The sequence below is a fragment of the Pygocentrus nattereri genome, chromosome 12 (genome assembly GCF_015220715.1).
Source record: "Pygocentrus nattereri isolate fPygNat1 chromosome 12, fPygNat1.pri, whole genome shotgun sequence".
Taxonomy (NCBI): domain Eukaryota; kingdom Metazoa; phylum Chordata; class Actinopteri; order Characiformes; family Serrasalmidae; genus Pygocentrus; species Pygocentrus nattereri.
In genome coordinates, this window is record NC_051222.1 from 28,844,598 (window position 1) to 28,866,167 (window position 21,570).

General features: G+C 41.3%; 1 protein-coding gene and 1 non-coding gene across 2 annotated transcripts; both read left to right on the plus strand.

The window, feature by feature from the left end:
• The first annotated feature begins 1,272 nt into the window (after positions 1 to 1,272).
• LOC108441178 (class I histocompatibility antigen, F10 alpha chain-like) lies at positions 1,273 to 16,481 on the plus strand. Its single transcript, XM_017720557.1, has 6 exons — positions 1,273 to 1,357; positions 8,705 to 8,965; positions 11,118 to 11,402; positions 13,505 to 13,777; positions 14,872 to 14,976; positions 15,596 to 16,481. The coding sequence occupies exons 1-6, from the start codon at positions 1,303 to 1,305 to the stop codon at positions 15,607 to 15,609; spliced, it is 993 nt and encodes a 330-aa protein (XP_017576046.1). The 5' UTR covers positions 1,273 to 1,302; the 3' UTR covers positions 15,610 to 16,481.
• Positions 5,654 to 5,838, plus strand: LOC119264901. The gene has a single exon (XR_005131279.1). It is a non-coding gene; the product is annotated as a U2 spliceosomal RNA (small nuclear RNA).
• Positions 16,482 to 21,570: the final 5,089 nt, after the last annotated feature.

Consider the following 21,570-nt stretch of genomic DNA (forward strand, 5'->3'; position numbering starts at 1 on the left):
ATCAATTATTTTATTCATTAATATTTGTTAAAAGCTTAAATATATGTTGTTAAAGGTAAAATGTGTTAATGTCTGTTATGCACCTTTCAATAAATCACAGAATGACTGTTACAAGGATTCCAGCAGGGGCTTTATAAATCCCCAGGTTTATAGATCCCTAATTATGTGTAATGAGGATGATACAATAACTCCATAAGAGAACGCAGAAGACACACTGATGGGAGCCAAGACTCAAAACGAAAACTCACTAAAAGTAAGCAGAACCACTGAAACCAAGAATCCATAGGAAAACTAACTAAGAGCATGAAGAAACACTGAGAGGAACCAAGACTCAAAAATGAAACTATCTAGAAGCATGAAGAAGATCCCATATACACTGGGATTACCTGGAACAAACCTCTGCGAGATAAACTAATGACGGTTGTCAAAGATCTGGCAGACTACTAATAACGTTCCCTCTGCTAGTAAGTGGTGGTAGAGACCAGACGTGTGTTATTTTTTAGAGGTTTTAAGATAAGATTTTGGTATTAAAATAAAAATGTAAATGTATTCAAATCCATCCAAGTGCATGTATCTCTTCATTCATCATAAAACATTCACTCGACGTGAAAGGCAGGTGCAAATGTGAGGGGAGAATATTAAAAAACTTAAAGCCGCATCCCAGAGAAAGACTACAAGATCACAGGGCTGTTTAATTCTCTCTTCAGTCTATGCTGTGCAACAATGCAAACTTTTAAAAGAGGCCACTTGGGATGGACGCTTCCGTGTGACCAGAGGTTGCTGAATCCAGAGAATCAGACTGGACATTTGTTTGTATTTCAGGTTTTTTTTAATTCTACACTAATCATATTTTAAGCATAGTTTTGGGATATTTGTTTCATACTTTTATTTTTTACATTTTCATTGAGACCTTCAAAGTATTTGATGCAAATTTTAAAGACCTTGAAAAATCCACACTATTCTAATTCTGCTTGAAAAGGAATTCCAAGAATTTTTCAAAATGTCTGAATAATTCAGTTGTTGAGATGTAAACAATAGTCATTCAGCGCAGTCTGATATTTGAAAAAAGGTTTTATGGGCACCCCAGTTTGTACCTCTTTTCCAAGATTAGATTTTTATTATCATTTTAATTTTTATATTAATACATTTTAGACCAAAAATCACCAGCACTGTGAGTGTATGGAAATATTTATTTTAATTATTTCTACTGTGTGTCAGCTGAACACTGCGTGATTTCCTGCTTCATACTTTCACTTTCCTTTCGTCATGTGATCTTGTTTTAAGCTTTGTTTCGAACTAGCCATGAAGAAGGTTTTTGTTTTTATTCTTCTCTTACATCTTCAGCAAGTCTGGACTGGTGAGTAGACTTCACTAGATCTTTTTGTTGGCCAGTTTGAAATTATGTTAAAGATTTTTTACTGGCTTAAACGTACTTACTTACTAAGGACTACAGTACATTGACGGGGAAAGGTAAACAAACATGAACATTCTACTGTTTTTAGTTGTCATTAAACAGAAAACTTCAGAAAAAGAGTTAATAATGTATATTAATAAGTAATGTGAATGGGAGGAGAACATTCTAGAGTCTTTCAACAGACTCAAACAGGGTATGTTTCACCAACCATGCATTGCCACATTAGACATTGTTATGTAATGTCATTCCTTTATGGTTTTCTGCCTGTAGTCTACCTGACTTTCAGTGTAAGCAGTTAAAATGTTAAAAATAAATTACTTAATTAGCATGAATAATTGGGGTCGGCTATAAATAGGATCTGACTAGAGAGTTTCCCCTTATGCAGGTTAAAGTTTCTGTTGACAGATTGATTAGGCTACAAACATCAGGACACAAGAATTCGATCATCACAAAAATAAAGATTGCTGATTATTTCCACATTCCTGTCACCTTTTGATGTTATTCACATTCAACAAACAACCGTTTCCAAAATGTCCATCCATCCATCCATCCATTATCTTCCGCTTCTCCGGGGTTCGGGTCGTGGGGGCAGCATCCTAAGCAATGAAGCCCAGACCTCCCTTTCCCCAGCCACTTCCACCAGCTCTCCAAGGGGGATTCTGAGGCGCTCCCAGGCCAGCTGGGCGATATAGTTGCGCCAGCGTGTCCTGGGTCTTCCCCGGGGTCTCCTCCCAGGTGGACTCGCCTGTGACACCTCCCTAGGGAGGCATCCAGGAGGCATCCTAACCAGATGCCCGAACCACCTCAGCTGGCTCCTCTCGACGTGAAGAAGCAGCGGCTCTACTCCGAGTCCCTCCCGGATGACTGAACTTCTCACCCTATCTCTAAGGGAGAGTCCAGACACCCTGCGGAGGAAACTCATTTCGGCCGCTTGTATTCGCGATCTTATTCTTTCGGTCATTACCCAAAGCTCATGACCATAGGTGAGGGTGGGAACATAGATCGACCGGTAAATCGAGAGCCTTGCCTTATGGCTCAGCTCTTTCTTTACCACAACAGACCGGTAAAGAGCCCGCATCACTGCTGACCCAGCACCAATCAGCCTGTCAATCTCCCGCTCCCTTGTACCATCACTCGTGAACAAGACCCCGAGATACTTGAACTCCTCCACTTGAGGCAAGAGCCTATCTCCGACCCAGATAGGGCTCTCCACCCTTTTCCACCTGAGAACCATGGTCTCGGATTTAGAGGTACTGATTCTCATCCCAGCCGCTTCACACTCGGCTGCAAACCGATCCAGCGAAAGCTGAAGTTCGCGGCCTGATGTCCCCAATAGGACCACATCATCTGCAAACAGCAGCGATGTGACCCTGAGGTTACCAAACCGGACACCCTCCATCCCTTGACTGCGCCTAGAAATTCTATCCATAAAAATTATGAATAGAATCGGTGACAAAGGGCAGCCCTGACGGAGTCCAACTCTCACTGGGAACGAGTCTGACTTACTGCCGGCTATGCGAACCAAACTCCAGCTTTGTTTGTACAGGGCCTGAATGGCTCGTAGCAAAGAGCCATGTACCCCGTACTCCCGAAGCACCTCCCACAGAATACCCCGGGGAACACAGTCGAATGCCTTCTCCAGATCCACAAAGCACATGTGGACTGGTTGGGCAAACTCCCATGAACCCTCCAGAATCCTGGAGAGGGTGAAGAGTTGGTCCAGTGTTCCCCGACCAGGGCGGAACCCGCACTGTTCCTCCTGGATCCGAGGTTCGACTATAAGCCGGTCTCTCTTCTCCAGTACCCCTGCATAGACCTTGCCAGGGAGGCTGAGGAGTGTGATTCCCCTGTAGTTGGAACACACCCTCCGGTCCCCTTTTTTAAAAAGAGGCACCACCACCCCAGTCTGCCAATCCAGTGGCACCGCCCCCGATGTCCACGCAATGTTGAAAAGGCGTGTCAGTCAAGACAGCCCCACAAAATCCAGAGCCTTGAGGAACTCAGGGCGGATCTCATCCACCCCTGGAGCCTTGCCACCAAGGAGCTTCTTAACTACCTTAGCGACTTCGGCCTCAGTAATGGACAAGCCTATTCCCATGTCCCCAGACTCAGCCTCCTCACTGGAGAACGTGTCGGTGGGATTGAGAAGGTCCTCAAAGTATTCCTTCCACCGCCCAATGACGTCTTCAGTCGAAGTCAGCAGCACACCATCTCCACTATATACAGTGCTAGTGGCACACAGCTTTCCCCTTCTGAGTCGCCTGACGGATTGCCAGAATCTTTTCGGAGCCGACTTAAAGTCACTTTCCAAGGCCTCACCAAACTCCTCCCATACACGGGTTTTTGCCTTGGCGACAACTGAAGCCGCAGATCGCTTGGCATGTCGATACCTGCCAGCTGCCTCTGGTGTCCCACAGGCCAACCATGCCCGGTAGGACTCCTTCTTCAGCTTGACGGCATCTCTCACCTGGGGTGTCCACCACCGGGTTCGAGGATTACCGCCCCGACAGGCACCAACTACCTTACGGCCACAGCTACAGTCAGCCGCTTCAGCAATGGAGGAACGGAACATGGCCCATTCTGAGTCAATGTCCCACACCTCCCCCAATACGTTCCCAGCAAACCCTCACTATACGTTTGGGCTTGCCTGGTCTGACCGGCATCTTCCCCCACCACCTGATCCAACTCACCACCAGGTGGTGATCAGTTGACAGCTCAGCTCCTCTCTTTACCCGAGTGTCCAAAACACATGGCCGCAAGTCCGATGACACGACTACAAAGTCAATCATTGAACTGCGGCCTAGGGTGTCCTAGTGCCATGTGCACTTATTGACATCCTTGTGTTCAAACATGGTGTTCGTGATGGACAAACTGTGGTTTGCGCAGAAGTCCAAAAACTGAACACCACTCAGGTTCAGATCAGAGAGGCCATTCCTCCCAATCACACCCCTCCAGGTCTCACTGTCATTGCCCACGTGAGCGTTGAAGTCCCCCAGTAGGACAATAGAGTCTCCAGGAAGAGCACTTTCAAGCACCCTTCCCAAGGACTCTAAGAAGGCTGGGTACTCTGAACTGCTGTTCGGTGCATAAGCACAGACAACAGTCAGGACCCGTTCCCCAACCCGAAGGCGTAGGGAAGCTACCCTCTTGTCCACCGGAGAAAACCCCAACATACAGGCACCGAGTCGAGGGGCTATGAGAAAGCCCACACCTGCCTGCCGCCTCTCACCATGGGCAACTCCAGAAAAGAATAAAGTCCAGCCCCTCTCAAGGAGATTGGACCCAGAGCCCAAGCCGTGTGTTGAGGTGAGCCCGACTATATCTAGCCGGTATCTCTCAACCTCGCGCACCAACTCAGGCTCCTTCCCCGCCAGTAAGGTAACGTTCCAAGTTCCAAAAGCCAGTTTCAGCAACCGAGGATCAGAACGCCAATGCCCACGCCTTCGGACACTGCCCGATCCACAACGCACCGAACCCCTACTACTGCCCCTCCCATTGGTGGTGGGTCGATGGGAGGGGGGACTCATGTAACTCCTTCGGGCTGGGCCCGGCCGGGCACCATGAGTAAATGCCCGGCCACCAGACGCTCGCTGGCGAGCCCCTCCCCCAGGCCTGGCTCCAGGGTGGGGCCCCGGTAACCCTGTTCCGGGCAGGGTACACAAGTCCAGTTTTTGTGTCTTCATAGGGGTTATTATGGATCACACTTTGTCTGACCTGTCACCTAGGACCAGTTTGCCATGGGAGACCCTACCAGGAGCTTTTGCTCCAGACAACATAGCTCCTAAGATCATTCAAGCACGCACGTTTCCAAAATGTAAAATACATAAATGCAAAATGTACATAAAAACAGAATGCAAAAATGTGAAAATCACCTAAACCCTTATTTATTTTAGAAAAAGTACAAAGACAACATATTAAAAGGTAGAACTGGGAAATGTTATTGGTTTTGACATGCCCTTTTTGAATTTGATGTCAGCAACACATTCCAAGTTGGGACAGGGGCCTGTTTATCACTGTGTTTCATCACCTCTTCTTTTAACAACACTCTGTAAGCAGCTGGGAACTGAGGAGACACTGCTGTAGTTTTGAAAGTGAAATGCTTCCCATTCTTGCATGACACAGGATTTCAGATGCTTAACATTTCGGGGTCTCCTTTGTTAAATTTTTCACTTCATAATGCAGCAAACATCTTCAGTGGGTGACACGTCTGATCTGCAAGCAGGCCAGTTTAGCACCTGGACTCTTTTACAATGGTGTGACGTCGCTGTAATACATGTAGAATACATGCAGTATCTGATACGTCCTCTATATGAGGACTACATATTAAATTGATTTTTAGGACAGGGAGACGGAAGAGGGGCTTGCTCCGTCCACTCCATGCATCGACCTGGTATTGCAGTACCTCCGGGAATGGTACACATTTTTAGGGGGCAGTCGTGGGCTGGAGGTTAGGGAACTGGCCCTGGACCGGAAGGTCGCCGGTTCAATCCCCAGTGCCGACAGTCCATGACTGAGGTGTCCTTGAGCAAGACACCTAACCCCCAACTGCTCCCTGGGCGCCATGGATAGGGCTGCCCACCGCTCCGGGCAAGTGTGCTCACTGCCCCCTAGTGTGTGTGTGTCTATTCACTAGTGTGTATGTGGTGTTTCACTTCACAGATGGGTTAAATGCGGAGGTGGAATTTCCCCATTTGTGGGATTAATAAAATATCGCTAAAAACTTAGAATGTGGTTTGACATTGTCTTGCTGAAATAAGCAGGGCCTTCCCTGAAAAAGATGTCATCTGAATGGCAGCATATGTTACTCCAAAATGTCAGCATTAATGGTGCCTTCATAAATGTCCAAGTCATCCATGCCATGTGCACTAATGTCCCCCTATACCATCATGGATGCTGGCTTTTGAACCGGGCACTGGTAATAAGCTGAGTGGTCTTTAGCCTGGAGGACATACTCTCCATGATTTCCACGAAGAATTGAAAGTTTTGATTCACTGGACCACAGAACAATTTTTCTCAGTCCATCTTAAATAAGCTCAGGTCCAGAGAAGGCAGTGGCATTTCTGGATACTGTTAATATGTTTTTTTCTTTGCATGATAGAGTCCTTGTATTTTTTACCTTGTATTTTTGGGTGCAGTGATGAACTGTTTTTACAGACAGTGGTTTTCTGAAGTGTTCCTGAGTTCATGCAGTGATTTCCACTGCAGAATGGTATACGTTTTTAATGCAGTGCCGTCTGAGGGCCGGAGATCACGATCAGAAAACATTGGTTTTCGGCCTTGCCCCTAACATACATAGATTTCTCTGAATTCTCTGACTCTTTTAATGATATTGTGGACCATAGATGATGAGTTCTCAATGTAAAATATTAAAGAAATGTTACTTGAATTGTTGCACTATTTGCCTACACAGTCTTTTACAGAGTGGTGAACCCCTTCTCATCTTTACTTCTGTAAGACTCAGCCTTTCATCAGAGTTCTTTATACTCTTTATACTCAATCTTGTTACTGACCTGTTGCCAATAATCCTAATTAGTTGTAAGATGTTGCACCAGTTATTTATTTATTAATTATTTATTTTTAGCATTACACAACTTCACCAGTCTTTTGTTACCCCGTCCCAACTTTTATGGAAAGTATTGCTGGCATCAAATTTAAAATGGGCATATATTTTTAAAAAAGAATAAGATTTCTCAGTTTCAACATTTCATTTGTTGTCTTTGTACTATTGTCACAAAATATAGGGTTTAAATGATATGCCTATCATTGTATTCTGTTTTGATTTACATTTTGTACAGCAGTCCCAACTTTTTTGGAAACGGGTTGTATTATCTGTTTACTCTTCACCAGAGTACTTTTAGAGAACATGTAGAGAGGAGAACTGCCACTCAGTAATCACCGCACTCCAGATGGAGACCAAAACGAGTGGGTTGATATGGAGCATTTGAGCAGAATCGTAGTTTGTAAATGCGTAAACATTTTTACATAGAGCAATGCATTAATTTCCTGAACAGAATGTGTGTACAGTACAAAACATTTTAACACTGCTGTTATATTTTTGACCGCTTTTGAACAGTTATAGATAGTATTTCAATGACGTCACGATCGAGCTGCCGACATTTGGGCAGGTAACATCGAGTTCACTGAGCATCATGGTGGCAATTTGTAATCAGTTAACTATCCATAAAAGATCAGCTACCATTGTTATAAGCAAAAGAACCCTTTTTGTTACTTTACAGAAACCCTTTTTTGCTATCTCTTATATACCTAGCTACCTAATGAATGCTAATGTATAACTGGGCCGAGCTGACATTTAAAATGGGTATAAAACAAAACCAGGAATACTATTTCAGTTTAAAGTTGCAAATAAATGATTAATAAATACATAAATGCAAATAAATAACTCCAAGTATGAAATCTTTCATTATTATTATTATTATTATTGTACATTTTTTGTGTAGTATCCCCGCATAAGGTTATTTGTTAAGCTACAACAATGCTTTTAAAAAGCCATACATCTTAGCAAATATAATTGTACCTTCTTTGTAAATAAGTAAAAAAACTCTACTTGTGACTCATGACTAGTGAATACAGCAGCCCTAAAGTAGAGGTCTGCATTCGCCTGACGCGCTACAGTATCTTGCAGTGCAAGACTAATTTTCAGTACTGTGCGAGGGAGCAGGCGGGTAACCAGCACAATGCAGGCACGAGAAAGACGAAGCATGCATGGAGAGAAATCCCGCAAATTAATGAATAGCCTTAATAAAGAAAATAACCACTAAATCATTTATATAAACAATATAAAATTATAACAACAAAACAATTAAAACAAATTAAGTCTTTCAAAAGAGTTGTGAAGCAACTGATCTCATGAAAAACACAAATTCTTGTTGGCCACAGCTGCCCAAAAATAACCGTTCTGTGGTTCCTGCTTTGTGTTTAATGGGAATAAATGGCATTCATAGAAGAGTCCACATTTCACAAATGTCATTTTCTGGAATTTTCTTATGTCTCTCTGTTGATGGCTCAGTTTGCACTATAAGCTGTATGTTAAATTCAGGCACTTTGTGGGCGCATACTGCGGTCGCAACAAAGCCCATTCTGCACTGCAAAAAAGGGTCCCTACAATGAGAAAATTATCTTCTACAAACTGAGCTGTAAGTGATTCTAATAGTTTGCAGTATCCCTGCCTCAGCTGACCGAAGTTGTTTGAACGAGATGTGAGTTTTAGCAGAATAGAGGTATAATTAATTCATTCTAACTCAACTTCAGCTTAATTGTCTTATTTTGCAGATATTTACTATAAGCACTGTGTCCACTGGACTTACTCGAAAGGATTCGACTTGCTTGATTTTACAGAAAGGGTAGTTCTGAATGATGTTATCATATACTACTATGACAGCCAGCCATTAAGGCGTAAAATGCCCTGTCCTGAGTGGATCAACAGTACCACAGGACGAGAACACTGGAGAACTGTTCAGATATTGTCAGACCACAACGAGCATGTTTTTCACCTTGGACTGCAGTCTGCTATTGAGCAGTTCAACCAGACAGGTAATGTGTATTTTTCTATTTGCTATAAACAAAACAGAAGTAAAAACCATGGATCATAATCTCCTTCAATAAAATGAGAATCAACATCATGCTTTTTCCATCACACTGTAAAAATGAGGTCAGTTCAACTTAAAATGATTTAGTAACTGATTACATGGCTTTTCTTGGGTTGAGTCAACTTGACACCTGTGTGACTTCACATAACTCAAAGGTCTTAGTTGAGTCAAAAATTACCCAAGCTACTATTTCTAGTTCTGCATCTCGGTTAGATGAACTAAACTGAATGTGTTTTTTTTTTAAACTCAGTTTCCCCACTAGCTATCACACAATCCCATCTGGCATATTTTCCTATTGGGTTTCCTAATAATGGACCACTGTGGTATTGCTGGGATTCAAACTCACAACCTCCTGATGTTAGAATGAATTATTACGCAGCTCCACCACATGAGATGATGCCACGCTTCAAAGTCAAAACAACAAATTTTCTCCAGTGTATTAAACAGTTGTAGACACAAAATCAAAGTTGTTTAATGTGTTCCTGAGCGGTGCAGTGGACTGAGCCGTCTACCCAACAGGAGGTTGTGAGTTTGAGCCCCAGCGATGCCATAGCCATCCATGAGTGTGTTCTCAATGTCTCACAGGATGGTGTGATGGAGAGAGTCTTGGCTGGTGAGGAAGTTGAGTATAAAAAAACAAGTTCATTTTATTTACACAAATGAGATGTAGTACTAAAAGCATTCAGAGAACATCTGACTCAACTAAGAAATTTGATTTGTGTGTCCTCAAATTGAGTCAACTCAAAAACAGCCATGTAATCAGTTACTATATGATTTTGAGTTGAGCTGACATCTCATTTTTTACAGTGCAGTTGCCTTTGTAGTGCAGTGTTTTTTCTGAGCTTTTCTCCGCCAGACTGTTCGTTTCCTGTGGTCAAAGTACACAAATCCAGTACTTGACGGAACATTCAGATTCTCTTGGTAAAATAACACTCAAGCAAAAACAGAAGCGCTCCATTAAAAAATAACATATTGTAACAAACATTTCTCTTTTTGTGTCTTTAATGAGTAAATGAGTAAAATTTCTCTCCCCAGCCAAACTCATGTTGGGTAGCTGATTTAAAAAGTCCTGCACAACATTATTGCATTTTCTTCAATTCTGAAAGCTTGTCAGTGTCTGTACTTCTTTATTGTCCACCACTGTTTATTTCTGACTACCAGTAGTGAATTATTTTGTAAAAATATCACAAATTTATTTTTACAATGCCTAATGCCTGTCAAACAAACTTGTATCCCTAAAATTGTATCCCTATTTTCTTTAAGCATCTGAATTGTTGTTCTGTTGTTCCTTGAAGTTATTAAGCTTTCCTGACTCCAGTTGAAGACCTGTTAATCAAAAACAAAAGTATATTTTTAAAAATTGCTTTCACTGTTCCGCTACCCATGGTGCACACAGTGTGAAGATTTTATAAGAACATTAAATGTATAAGAGCAAGGGTGTCAAACTCAACCAGCAAAAAAATCTCAAGTTTGTGGGCCAAAGAAAAACTAGTTTTTATTTCATTTTCATTAATGTTGTGCTGTAACCTGAACTAGCCACTGTTTATTAAAAATACACAGAAACTTCTTCAGTGAAATACAGACACTTTTAGTAAGCTCTGAAATATTGCATGGACACTGGAAATACTTTCTTTGTTGCATGTTCATTAAGACTTGGCCTCAATTGCTGAGCTAATGTTAAGTGTTTATATTATTTAAACTGCAGCTGATTTTTTGTGAAATGAATTGAGGAATTGCATAGAATTGAGGTTTAACCGCTGTCCCATAGACTATTGTTGGGGTAGGAGAGTCGGAACACACATTATGTTGCAGTGCATGCTGGGGACTGTAGTGCAGCACATTGTGAAACAGGCTAATACTAGTAGAAAATTAAAATAGTTTTGCAGGCTGCATAGGATTGTGTGGCAAGTCTGATCCGGCCCCATGGACCTAGTGTTTGACACATGGGTATAAGAGTAACATAAAGTAAAATAATCACCTGCTAGTTATCTACTGCTAATTAGAGCCAAAACTGTGAGTTCAGCATTATGTGCTTTTAACCTCTTTGTTTCAGAATGTTTAAAAATGTAAAACTTGTTCTCATTTATCCAATTTAGGTTTGTTGTCTGATCGTAATATATACCAAGCTTCTGGCTGCTGTCTTCGGTACCCAAACGGGACTCATGAGGCTCAGCTGACCCATGCATTCAATGGCGAGGACTTCATAAGTTTTGACATCAACAGGAAGACATTTGTAGCTGCTGTTCCTCAGGCTGTCAAGTATAAGAATCTGAGGGAAAGAGAGCATGCCATTATAGAAGAGGTAGCAACCTACTACAAAACAATGTGTCTAAAACGACTGGATATATTTAAGAAAGCCCCAGGACTCCAGATTCAAAAAGGTCAGATGTGTTATTTACTTCTTCCTTTTTGAATTCATTGTTCAGAGCTTTATTTCTTTAGTCTTAAAGTGACAAATTCAGAACTTTGGACCAACTTTTCCAAGTATAAATCTTATATTAAATTTGGTGGCCCAATCTAGCTTATCATTTTGATCATTTCTGTAAATTTTAACTGTAACATTAGTATGTGCTACTCTGATTTTACATTTTAGTCAAATAAGTACAATTCTGTCATCACTATCTACTACAGCACTTGGTAACACTTTCTATGAATGTCACGTTTGATTATAAAAAATTAATTACACCTTATAGCCATGTTTATTATACATTATGACTTGTTAATATAATGCATTATAATTAATGTTAATAAGATGTCAGTGCCAAAGAAATCAGTCCCAGTTTGGAGAGCTGTTTTTACGCTGTGACATTTCCAGTATTTTATTTCTGGGCACTGGTGCTGTTTGGGCTGCATCTTTGGGGCTAAAGTCCTGAATATTCAGATGCTCCAAACAGACTGTCCCATCAGAATCACTGCTACAATGTGCTTTTCTTACCCAGCGTCTCACTTTAAACACTATATTACATCACAGCAAACCAAGTACCCATCAGCCCCTCCCCTGACGGGCTCTCTGACATCACACAGAGTGTGAAGTCACTCTGGACTGAAGGCCTGGAGAGGGAGAGGCAAGATAGTAGAGCGCTGTCATTGTAATTTGTTCCCTCACTGGTTCTAACGTAAAGCACTAGGAACCTTCCCTCTGTAACACTACACTACAGTAATGTTAATTTCTGCTAGTGTTCTATTGGATATGCAGTGTTAGGTTAGTACCAAGCTAACGGTGGTGTACATTGACTTTCCCACATTGGGTAAAACACTGATGGCACCACTAGTAAAATCTGACATTTGAAATCTGTAATGTGCTTTGTGTGTTAATGTGCTTGCCAAAAGTTTTCACTCACCCATCCAAATCATTGAATTCAGGTGTTCCAATCATTTTCATGGCCACAGGTGTATAAAGCCGAGCCCCTAGGCCTGCAGACTGCTTCTACAGACATTAGTGAAAGAATGGGTCGCTCTCAGGAGCTCAGTGAATTCCAGTGTGGTACCGTGATAGGATGCTGCCAGTGAACTCTAGAACAGTGGAGATGTGTTCTCTGGAGTGACGAATCACGCTTCTCCGTCTGGCAATCCGATGGATGAGTCTGGGTTTGGCGGTTGCCAGGAGAACGATTTTCAGGAGTTGGGCTCGGCCCCTTACTTCCAGTGTAAGAAATTCTTAATGCTTAAGCATACCAAGAGATTTTGGACAATTTCAGGCTCCCAACTTTGTGGGAACAGTTTGCGGATGGCTCCTTCCTTTTCCAACATGACTGCGCACCAGTGCATAAAGCAAGGACCATAAAGACGTGGATGAGCGAGTTTGCTGTAGAAGAACTTGATTGGCCTGCACAGAGTCCTGACTTCAACCCCATAGAACACCTCTGGGATGAATTAGAGCGGAGACTGTGAGCCAGGCCTTCTCATTCAACATCAGTGTCTGACCTCACAAATGTGCTTCTGGAAGAACGGTCAAAAATTCCCATAGACACACTCCTAACCCTTGTGGAAAGCCTTCCCAGAAGAGTTGAAGCTGTTATAGCTGCAAAGGGTGGGCCGACATCATATTAAACCCTATGGATTAAGAATGGGATCTCACTCAAGCTCATATACGTGTGAAGGCAGACGAGCGAATACTTTTGGCAATAAACGTACATCAACTTGAAGCCTCACTCTTAACACAGGAGGAGGCTTTAGTACCTATAATTTGTAATGAACAGTACTTATAATGCATTATCTTAACAATTCATAATGCATAATAAGCATGGCTATAATGTGTAATGCAGTATAGCCATGTTTATGATGCCTTATGAATGCATTGTAACATGTTACAAATCTGTTTGTAGATGCTTACAAATGTGAAATTCATATAAAGTGTTACCACAGACTTGATTGTATAACAGTTCTCACAATGCCATTAGAAACAAGGAATAAAAGTTACCAGTTTGGATGTAATTGTTTAATTTTTATTTAGAAGTCTTAACAGCCTCTTGTTATTATCCAGTTCCAGAAGTCAGGATCTTTGAGAAACAGAAGGCTGGCTCCATCACAGTCACGTGTCACGTGACAGGGTTTTACCCCAGGGCCGTTCAGGTCGACTGGCTCGGTCCAGATCTGCATCCTGTGGATGAAGGGGTCACTGATGTGCTGCCCAACGAGGACGGCACATACCAGACCAGAAAGAGTGTGACCGTTTCAGAGGAGGATGTAGGGAAACACACCTACAGCTGTGTCGTGCTTCATAGCAGCGTAGAGCACAACATCACCACAGTCTGGGGTAGGATGACTCCTGCACATCATGAAATATGTGTTATTTAATTTCATCATTTTAAAGCAAAAATTTAATAGTTTCTGCATAATTAATTGTAAAGACCTACACAAAGTTATTAATGTGAAAATGTGTGACTTACTTTCAGAGAGCTTGGTTTGATGTGAAATGCTTTGTTCTAGAGAAACTTACTGAGTCACAGTGGTGGAGTTTAATGCAGTGGTCTCCAGCCCTGGTACTGGAGAGCTGCTTTCCTGTATAATTTAGTTCCAACCTGTATCCAGTAAGCTGCTCCACCCCTTACTTAACTCCAATACATCTGATCCAGCCAATCAGGGACTTGGGAATAGGTTGATTAGCTGGAGCAGGTAAATTGGCAAATTGTAGTTGGAACTAGGCTTTCCACTAAGAACGTTGGAAATCATTGGTATAATACTCCTCAAAGCTCCCTCAAAGAAAGTTTTATTTTATTAATTTTGGACATGAAGTTATGAATATGTTGCCTGGTGTCTGAGACATTGTATAATAGTTCTGAGATTTTAGTCTAGAATCTAATTTTAAACATACATTCATGGCAGAGAGGTTACATGCAGGGTGCTGTAAAGCAAAACAGTTCAAAAAGAAAACTTATTTAAAAATATATTTTCCACACCTTTACCATCATCATCATTACATACACACAATCCCTATCACTACTGCTGTAAAGAAATTTGAGCCAGTATCTCTGAAAAGACCTATTTTACACCAAACCAAGCTGAATGGCTTTGTTTACACCTCAAATGTTGAATAAAGCTAGTTTGGAATTGCCCTGTTAATTTTATATATATATATATATATATATATATATATATATATATATATATATATATATATATATACTTTCTATATCCATGTATATCTGTGCTTATATGCATAGGCAGTGGAATCTCTCATTCTAATAAAAGAAATACTGACAAAAAAGTCAAACAGTCCATGTAACCTGTTGACTCTTTGACTGTAATGATGAAACAGTGAAACCTTTTCAGTAATTCTACTTATGTTTGTATAGTAATGACTCACAACCTGTGTAAAAGTCAGAAACTCAGACATGTTTTATTGTGCAGTTGGAGAGAAACACACTGGAATCGCTGTTTGGACGTCTCTTGCCTGTATTGGCTTCTTGGCTGCTGGAACTGGGTTTGCAATATGGTGGCGCTGCAGAACTCGGGGTAAGCAAGCAAACTGGAATATGCAGTGATGGGTTGATGTTTGGAAAGTGTCTTATTTCAGGAGGTATTTACTCCTGTTAATAACACAAATTATTTTAGAATCCTTTGAATCCCTGCATGTTAGGGATATTCCACACAAACTCATCTTGGGGCTAGAAGGTCACATCATGGACTTTTGTGGAAAAAAATTTAAGCAGCAACTTCTGCTCAATTCATGCTAAGATGAAAAATTTGACACGGTATCTTTATTGTTTATTGTGGGAAAATGTATAGATTTTAGGCCTTTATGCCACTGGAATGTTTGGTAACATCAACAAAACAACAAAAATCCAGTGGAGACTTATTAAACCATAGCTCAAATGTTCTTACACATGTTTATTCATTATGTGTTATAAATTTATGCAATCATGCAAATGCAAATCCAAAATTTCATTTCAAACCTAATTTTTAGTTCTGCATTTTTGAGGTTGTAGTGAGGTTCAGTACACATGCATAAAATCTTTGTAAATTTAATATTTCAGTCCGTTTTCAACGTTAGTTTTGCAAAATTTAGCTTTCATATGTTATAATCATTTCCAATCAAACCTAGAAATTAACAACCATTTGTTTTATCCTATAGATGCTGTCATCTGAACCTGTCACTTCTGAACACTGAGATAAATGACTGTATATGTCTTAACAACTAAAGCTTTCGCTTGAGCAAAACAAACTGGTACTTACATTGACATGCCAAAAGTCACAGGACAGGAATTAGTATCATGTAGGACCCCCTCTAGCCCAAAGAAGTGCAGCAACTCAATGTGGCATCAATTCCAGAATTCCAGAGGGACGTTGAGCTGTCTGAATAGCCACCTATAGCTCCATGGTATTTGTGCACACAGGATCATGGAATGGGTTGGTGGACCCAACCCATGCCATGAGCACACACCTCACAGCAGTATGGAACAACCACCAGCTTGCACAGTGCCTTGTTGATGACAACGGGGGTCAATGCCTTCATGGGGTCTGTGCTACACATGAACCCTACCATCAGCCTGAAACAACTGGTACCATGACTCCTTGGACCAAGCCACACCCTCTTGGATTAGCTAATGTCTGCACACTGAAAGCACTTTGGAGGTACTTCAGCAGTTGTACTTGTATTTATCTTACTTGTACTTGTTGTACTTTTGTATTTATTTTTACTTCTTGTACATACTTCTGAGCTAGGGGAAGTTTGCTGTTTAACATAGCACATGTTTTATTGAATCTTTTCTTTCTGTACATGCCATCTAGATTTATTTAGTAAAATATGATGACAAAACAGTAAAGATAATAATTTTATCATTCTTATCTGAGTTTTGTCAATCAATTACGTTCTTTATTTTGATAGAGTATCTTTTTGCTTATACTGGAAAAAATGTGACATGGGTTAATTTTAGGCTATTATGCCACTTGAGTGCTCGATAACAACAACAAATCACTTTGAATCTAGCCATGTTTAATTAAACCATAACTCAAGTGCAGACATGTGTTTATTAATTATTCATTGTGAACTCATGAAATCTTGCAGAATTTCAAAGCTGAGTCCCAAATAGTTTTTCAGTTCTGCATTTTTAAAGTCTTCAGCAAGCTGTAAATCACACTGTACATACTGCGCTGTTCACAGAATGACTGAGAAATGAGACTAATATTTAAATCACTAGTTTTGTGCTAATAATTGCCCACAGTGGGTTAATTTATTGGAGAATGTCTATAACATTTCAAAATAGGGTTTATTACTGAATTCGTACATTTCTAACAAACCTATAGAAACATAAGAAATGTGTAAAAATGTACCAGATCTTTATCAAAGCTGTAGAAATGAAATGTATTTACTGGTCTGCCTGGGTGGTTCAGGCTCTGCTACGCTGTTCTTGTGATGAGTAGCAGGATCTGCAGAAGCTGCAGTGTTTCTCCAGCTCCAGTCCAGGTAAAGAGTTTTACCTGTTTCTCTGCTGCTCTGCCACCTCAGTAGCTAATGACCGAGACATTATGGAGTTAATCAGATGTGCTCCAGCAGGAAAACACTGTACTGTGGAGCAGGTGGACTGCTGGGCTGAGAAACGCTGCGTTAGCCATGTAGCATCATCTCAAGACGTCCCTTTCCATATATGAATAGTTGCTAAATGGTTCTTGGCTTAATCTACAGAACAGCCTTTAACTGGTTAAGAACTTTGGTATTTATATTGAGGGTCTTTAAACGTGAGTTTTGTTATACCTCCTTTACCCTGTTCTTCAATGGTCAGGACCCACACAGGACCACCAGAGAGCAAGTTTATTTGGATGGTGGATCATTCTCAGTATTGCAGTGACACTGAAGTAGTGGTGTTTTGTTAGTGTGTGTTGTGCTGGTATGAGTGGATCAGCCAGAGCTGCTGGAGTTTTTAAACACACAGTGTTTAAGAATAGTCCAGCAACTGAACATATCCAGCCTATAGCATCCTGTGTGATGAAGGACTAGAGGATGACCAACACTCTACAGCAGTAGATGAGCTATCGTCTCTGACTTCACTTCTACAAGGTGGACCAACAAGGTAGGAGTGTCTAATAGAGTGGACAATGAGTGGACAGTGTTTAAAAATTCCAGTAGCACTGCTGTGTCTGATCCACTTGTACCAGCACAACACACACCAACACACTACCACCACGTCAATGTCACTGCAGTGCTGCAAATCATCCACCACCTAAATAATACCTGCTCTGTGGTGGTCCTGTGGAAGTCCTCACCACTGAAGAACAGGGTAACGGGGTAACAAAGTATTAGAGAAACAGATGGACTACAGTCTGTAACTGTAGAACTATAAAGTGCAGTTATACAGTAAGTGGAGCTGATAAAATGGACAAAGAGGGTAGAAACAAGGTAGGTGTATCTGATAAAGTGCTCAGTAAGTGTACAGTGGTATGCAAAAGTTTGGGCACCCCTGATCATTTTCATGATTTGGTGGTTGGGACAGTGTAGTGGTTAACACCTCTGCCTTCTACACTGTAGACTGGGGTTCAATCCCCACCTGGGTAAACACCCTACACTACACCAATAAGAGTCCTTGGGCAAGACTCCTAACACCACCTTGGCCTCCCTGTGTAAAATGATCAAATTGTAAGTCGCTCTGGACAAGAGCGTCAGCCAAATGCCATAAATGTAATGATTTGTCTTTATAAATCATTGGTTGTTCAGATCTGCAATTTCAGTTAAATATATCATATAGCAGACGAACACAGTGATATTGAGAAGTGAAATGAAGTTTATTGGATTTACAGAAAGTGTGCAATAATTATTTAAACAAAATTAGGCAGGTGCATAAGTTTGGGCACCCCAACAGAAAAATGACTTCAATATTTAGTAGATCCTACTTTTGCAGAAATAAAGTAAATAAAATATATGCCTCTAAACGCTTCCTATAGCTTCCAATGAGAGTCTGGATTCTGGCTAAAAGGTATTTTGGACCATTCTTCTTTACAAAACATCTCCAGTTCAGTCGGGTTTGATGGTGTCCAAGCATGGACAGCCCGCTTTAAATCACACCACAGATTTTCAGTAATATTCAGGTCTGGGGACGGAGATGGCCATTCCAGAACACTGTACTTGTTCCTCTGCATGAATACCTTAGTAGATTTTGAGCAGTGTTTAGGGCCGTTGTCTTGTTGAAGTATCCAGCCCTGGCGCAACTTCAACTTTGTCACTGATTCCTGAACATTGTTCTCAAGAATCTGCTGATATTGACTGGAATCCATGTGATCCTCAACTTTAACAATATTCCCAGTACCTGCACTGGCCACACAGCCCCACAGCATGATGGAACCACCACCACATTTTCCTGTGGGTAGCAAGTGTTTGTCTTGGAATGCTGTGTTCTTTTTCCGCCATGCATACCGCCCCTTGTTATGTCCAAATAACTCAATTTTAGTTTCATCAGTCCACAGCACCTTATTCCAAAATGAAGCTGGCTTGTCCAAATGTGTTTTAGCATACCTCAAGTGACTCTGTGGCGTGTGTGCAGAAAAGGCTTCTTCTGCATTAGTCGCCCATACAGCCTGTCCTTGTGCAAAGTGCGCTGAATAGTTGAACGATGCACAGTGACACCATCTGCAGCAAGATGATGTTGTAGGTCTTTGGAGCTGGTTTGTGGGTTGACTATGGCTGTTCTCACCATCCTTCGCCTCTGCCAATCTGAGATTTTTCTTGGCCTGCCACTTCAGGCCTTAACTAGAACTGTGCCTGTGGTCTTCCATTTCCTCACTATGTTCCTCACAGTGGAAACTGACAGCTAAAATCTCTGAGATACCTTTTTGTATCCTTCCCCTAAACCATGATGTTGAACATTCTTTGTTTTCAGGTCATTTGAGAGTTGTTTTGAGGCTCCCATGTTGCCACTCTTCAGAGAAGATGCAAAGAGGAGAAACACTTGCAGTTGGCCACCTTAACCCTTTCTCATAATTGGATTCACCTGTGTATGTAGGTCAAGGGTCGCTGTTCCAGTAATTAGTGCTAAAGGTATTCAAATCAATAAAACGACAAGGGTGTCCAAACTTATGCACCTGCCTAATTTTGTTTGAATAATTATTGCACACTTTCTGTAAATCCTATAAACTTCATTTCACTTCTCAAATATCACTGTGTTTGTCTGCTATATGATATATTTAACTGAAATTGCTGATCCGAACAACCAATGATTTATAAAGAAAATCATGAAAATGATCAGGGGTCCCCAAACGTTTGCATACCACTGTATATGGTATGAACTACTAGCCAGTCCTGCTGATCCTATTAGCAGTTTTTAGCCCATCCTAGCTAAAACCAAACCCACTCTAGCCAGTCTTATTAGTTAATCTGTCAATAATTTCTAGCCAGTCCTGGCCAGTTCTGCTAGTGTTTCCTATCCACATCTCCACAATTAGCAAATCATAGCCAATTCAAACCTATTCTAGCCAATCATATTAGCCAATCCGAGCACAGGGGGTGGGATCTGTCCAAATATGGGTGGGCAAAACAAATAAAAAGCAATGGCTTTAAGCTATCTTTGCTAATAAAAGCCTTAAACAATTCCTGCATTGGCAGAAATTAACATTTAAAAAACACAAAAAACCTTCCATCACTTGAAACCTGTAATATCCCGGCATGAAGCTCTATAAAACATTATAGCACATTACAACATAAGCGTATACAATGTTTTTTAGAAGAGATTCTGAAATGCATTGTGGATCCTAAATGTTTAAAGTCATACACTCTTGCCTTCTGAAGTGTAATTATAACTATTTACAAGTTTTGTGTGGTATTATAAGGTGTTATGTCGGCCTTACAACACCTTCCAAATACATATACAGTACATTATGAACAGGATTCACAGAAATTATTACCAAAAAGGCTTGTAAAGTAGTGCTCAAGATGGTGGAGTCAGGCACTTGAAGGGTTTGGGCAGTGCTCTGCGGACGGCCGAGAAAATCCTGGACAGAGGTTTTCTTAAAAGGTGTCATCTGACCTTTGACATGTCCTTTGATTCTCTCTGTGAAGTTGCAAAAGATAAGATGAACCAGAATCACATCAACTGGCTAAACTGTTTTCTTATGTAAATGTCCAGTTAATTCTATTACGCTCTACATTCCTGCCTGTGATTTGGCTCTGTGGGCAGGTTTGGCCACCAAAGTCTTTGAGTCCTGTGACACATTTGATGAAGGTTCAGCTGATCTTCTTTCCTTCTCAGGTTGCTTCATCACTCTAAAGAATATCTTCAGTCTCTCCTTAATTCTCTGGATCATATAGTTCATGATGGAGAAAACTCCAGAGTGTTCAGTTTCCTTCTTTTTTGAAGAGTGGCTGGTTGATGACAACATGTCCATGTTGCTTTCAGTAGTGCTGACAATGTCTCTAGATGAGTGACGAGTAGATTATGTTGAAGTAGATCAGTTGGGAACACTGCCTTAGTCATTGCCTCTAACATAGAGTCCAGATCCGTCTGACTGGCCAGGCTACTGGGCATCTCAGGGGAGCTGCTGTTCCTTTCCCCAAGCTCCAGCATGGCAAAGTAACACCTGACTTACAGCCCGGTGGCCTTTACCCAGAGATCTTCATACGACAGCTGAGTTTTGTGTTTCTTCTTATGCCTAGAGAGATGTCTCCATGAGCTTTTCAGCAGCAGTGATGAATAGATCACAGGTTTCACCATCTGCTCTCCCAGCACTGCTGCTATCCAGAACATCAAGCACCACCATGATCACCTTCTTTGTAAGAGCTTCAGTGTGTAGTCTGTCTTTGCCTTGTTCCTCTCTCAAATCAGGAGTGTCCTCGTGGTGGGAAGGCTGAGCTTTTGTTTCCAGAATGTTTAATATCTCTTTGGCCACAAGGCTGCATGTTGTCTTCCAGTCCTTGGACCATGATGGCGCTTTATATGAGGCGACCTTGCAGATTCCCCTTTGCATCGCCATTTTCACCTCATGGACAAAGTCCTCAACGATAATGCAGATCTGATCAGATGGGTCCACAGCAGATCTACACTGACACAAAATAATCAGACAAACACAGCAAGAAATCAGTCATTGAGAAAAGATATTAATATTAATATCACGGTCTTTATGTTG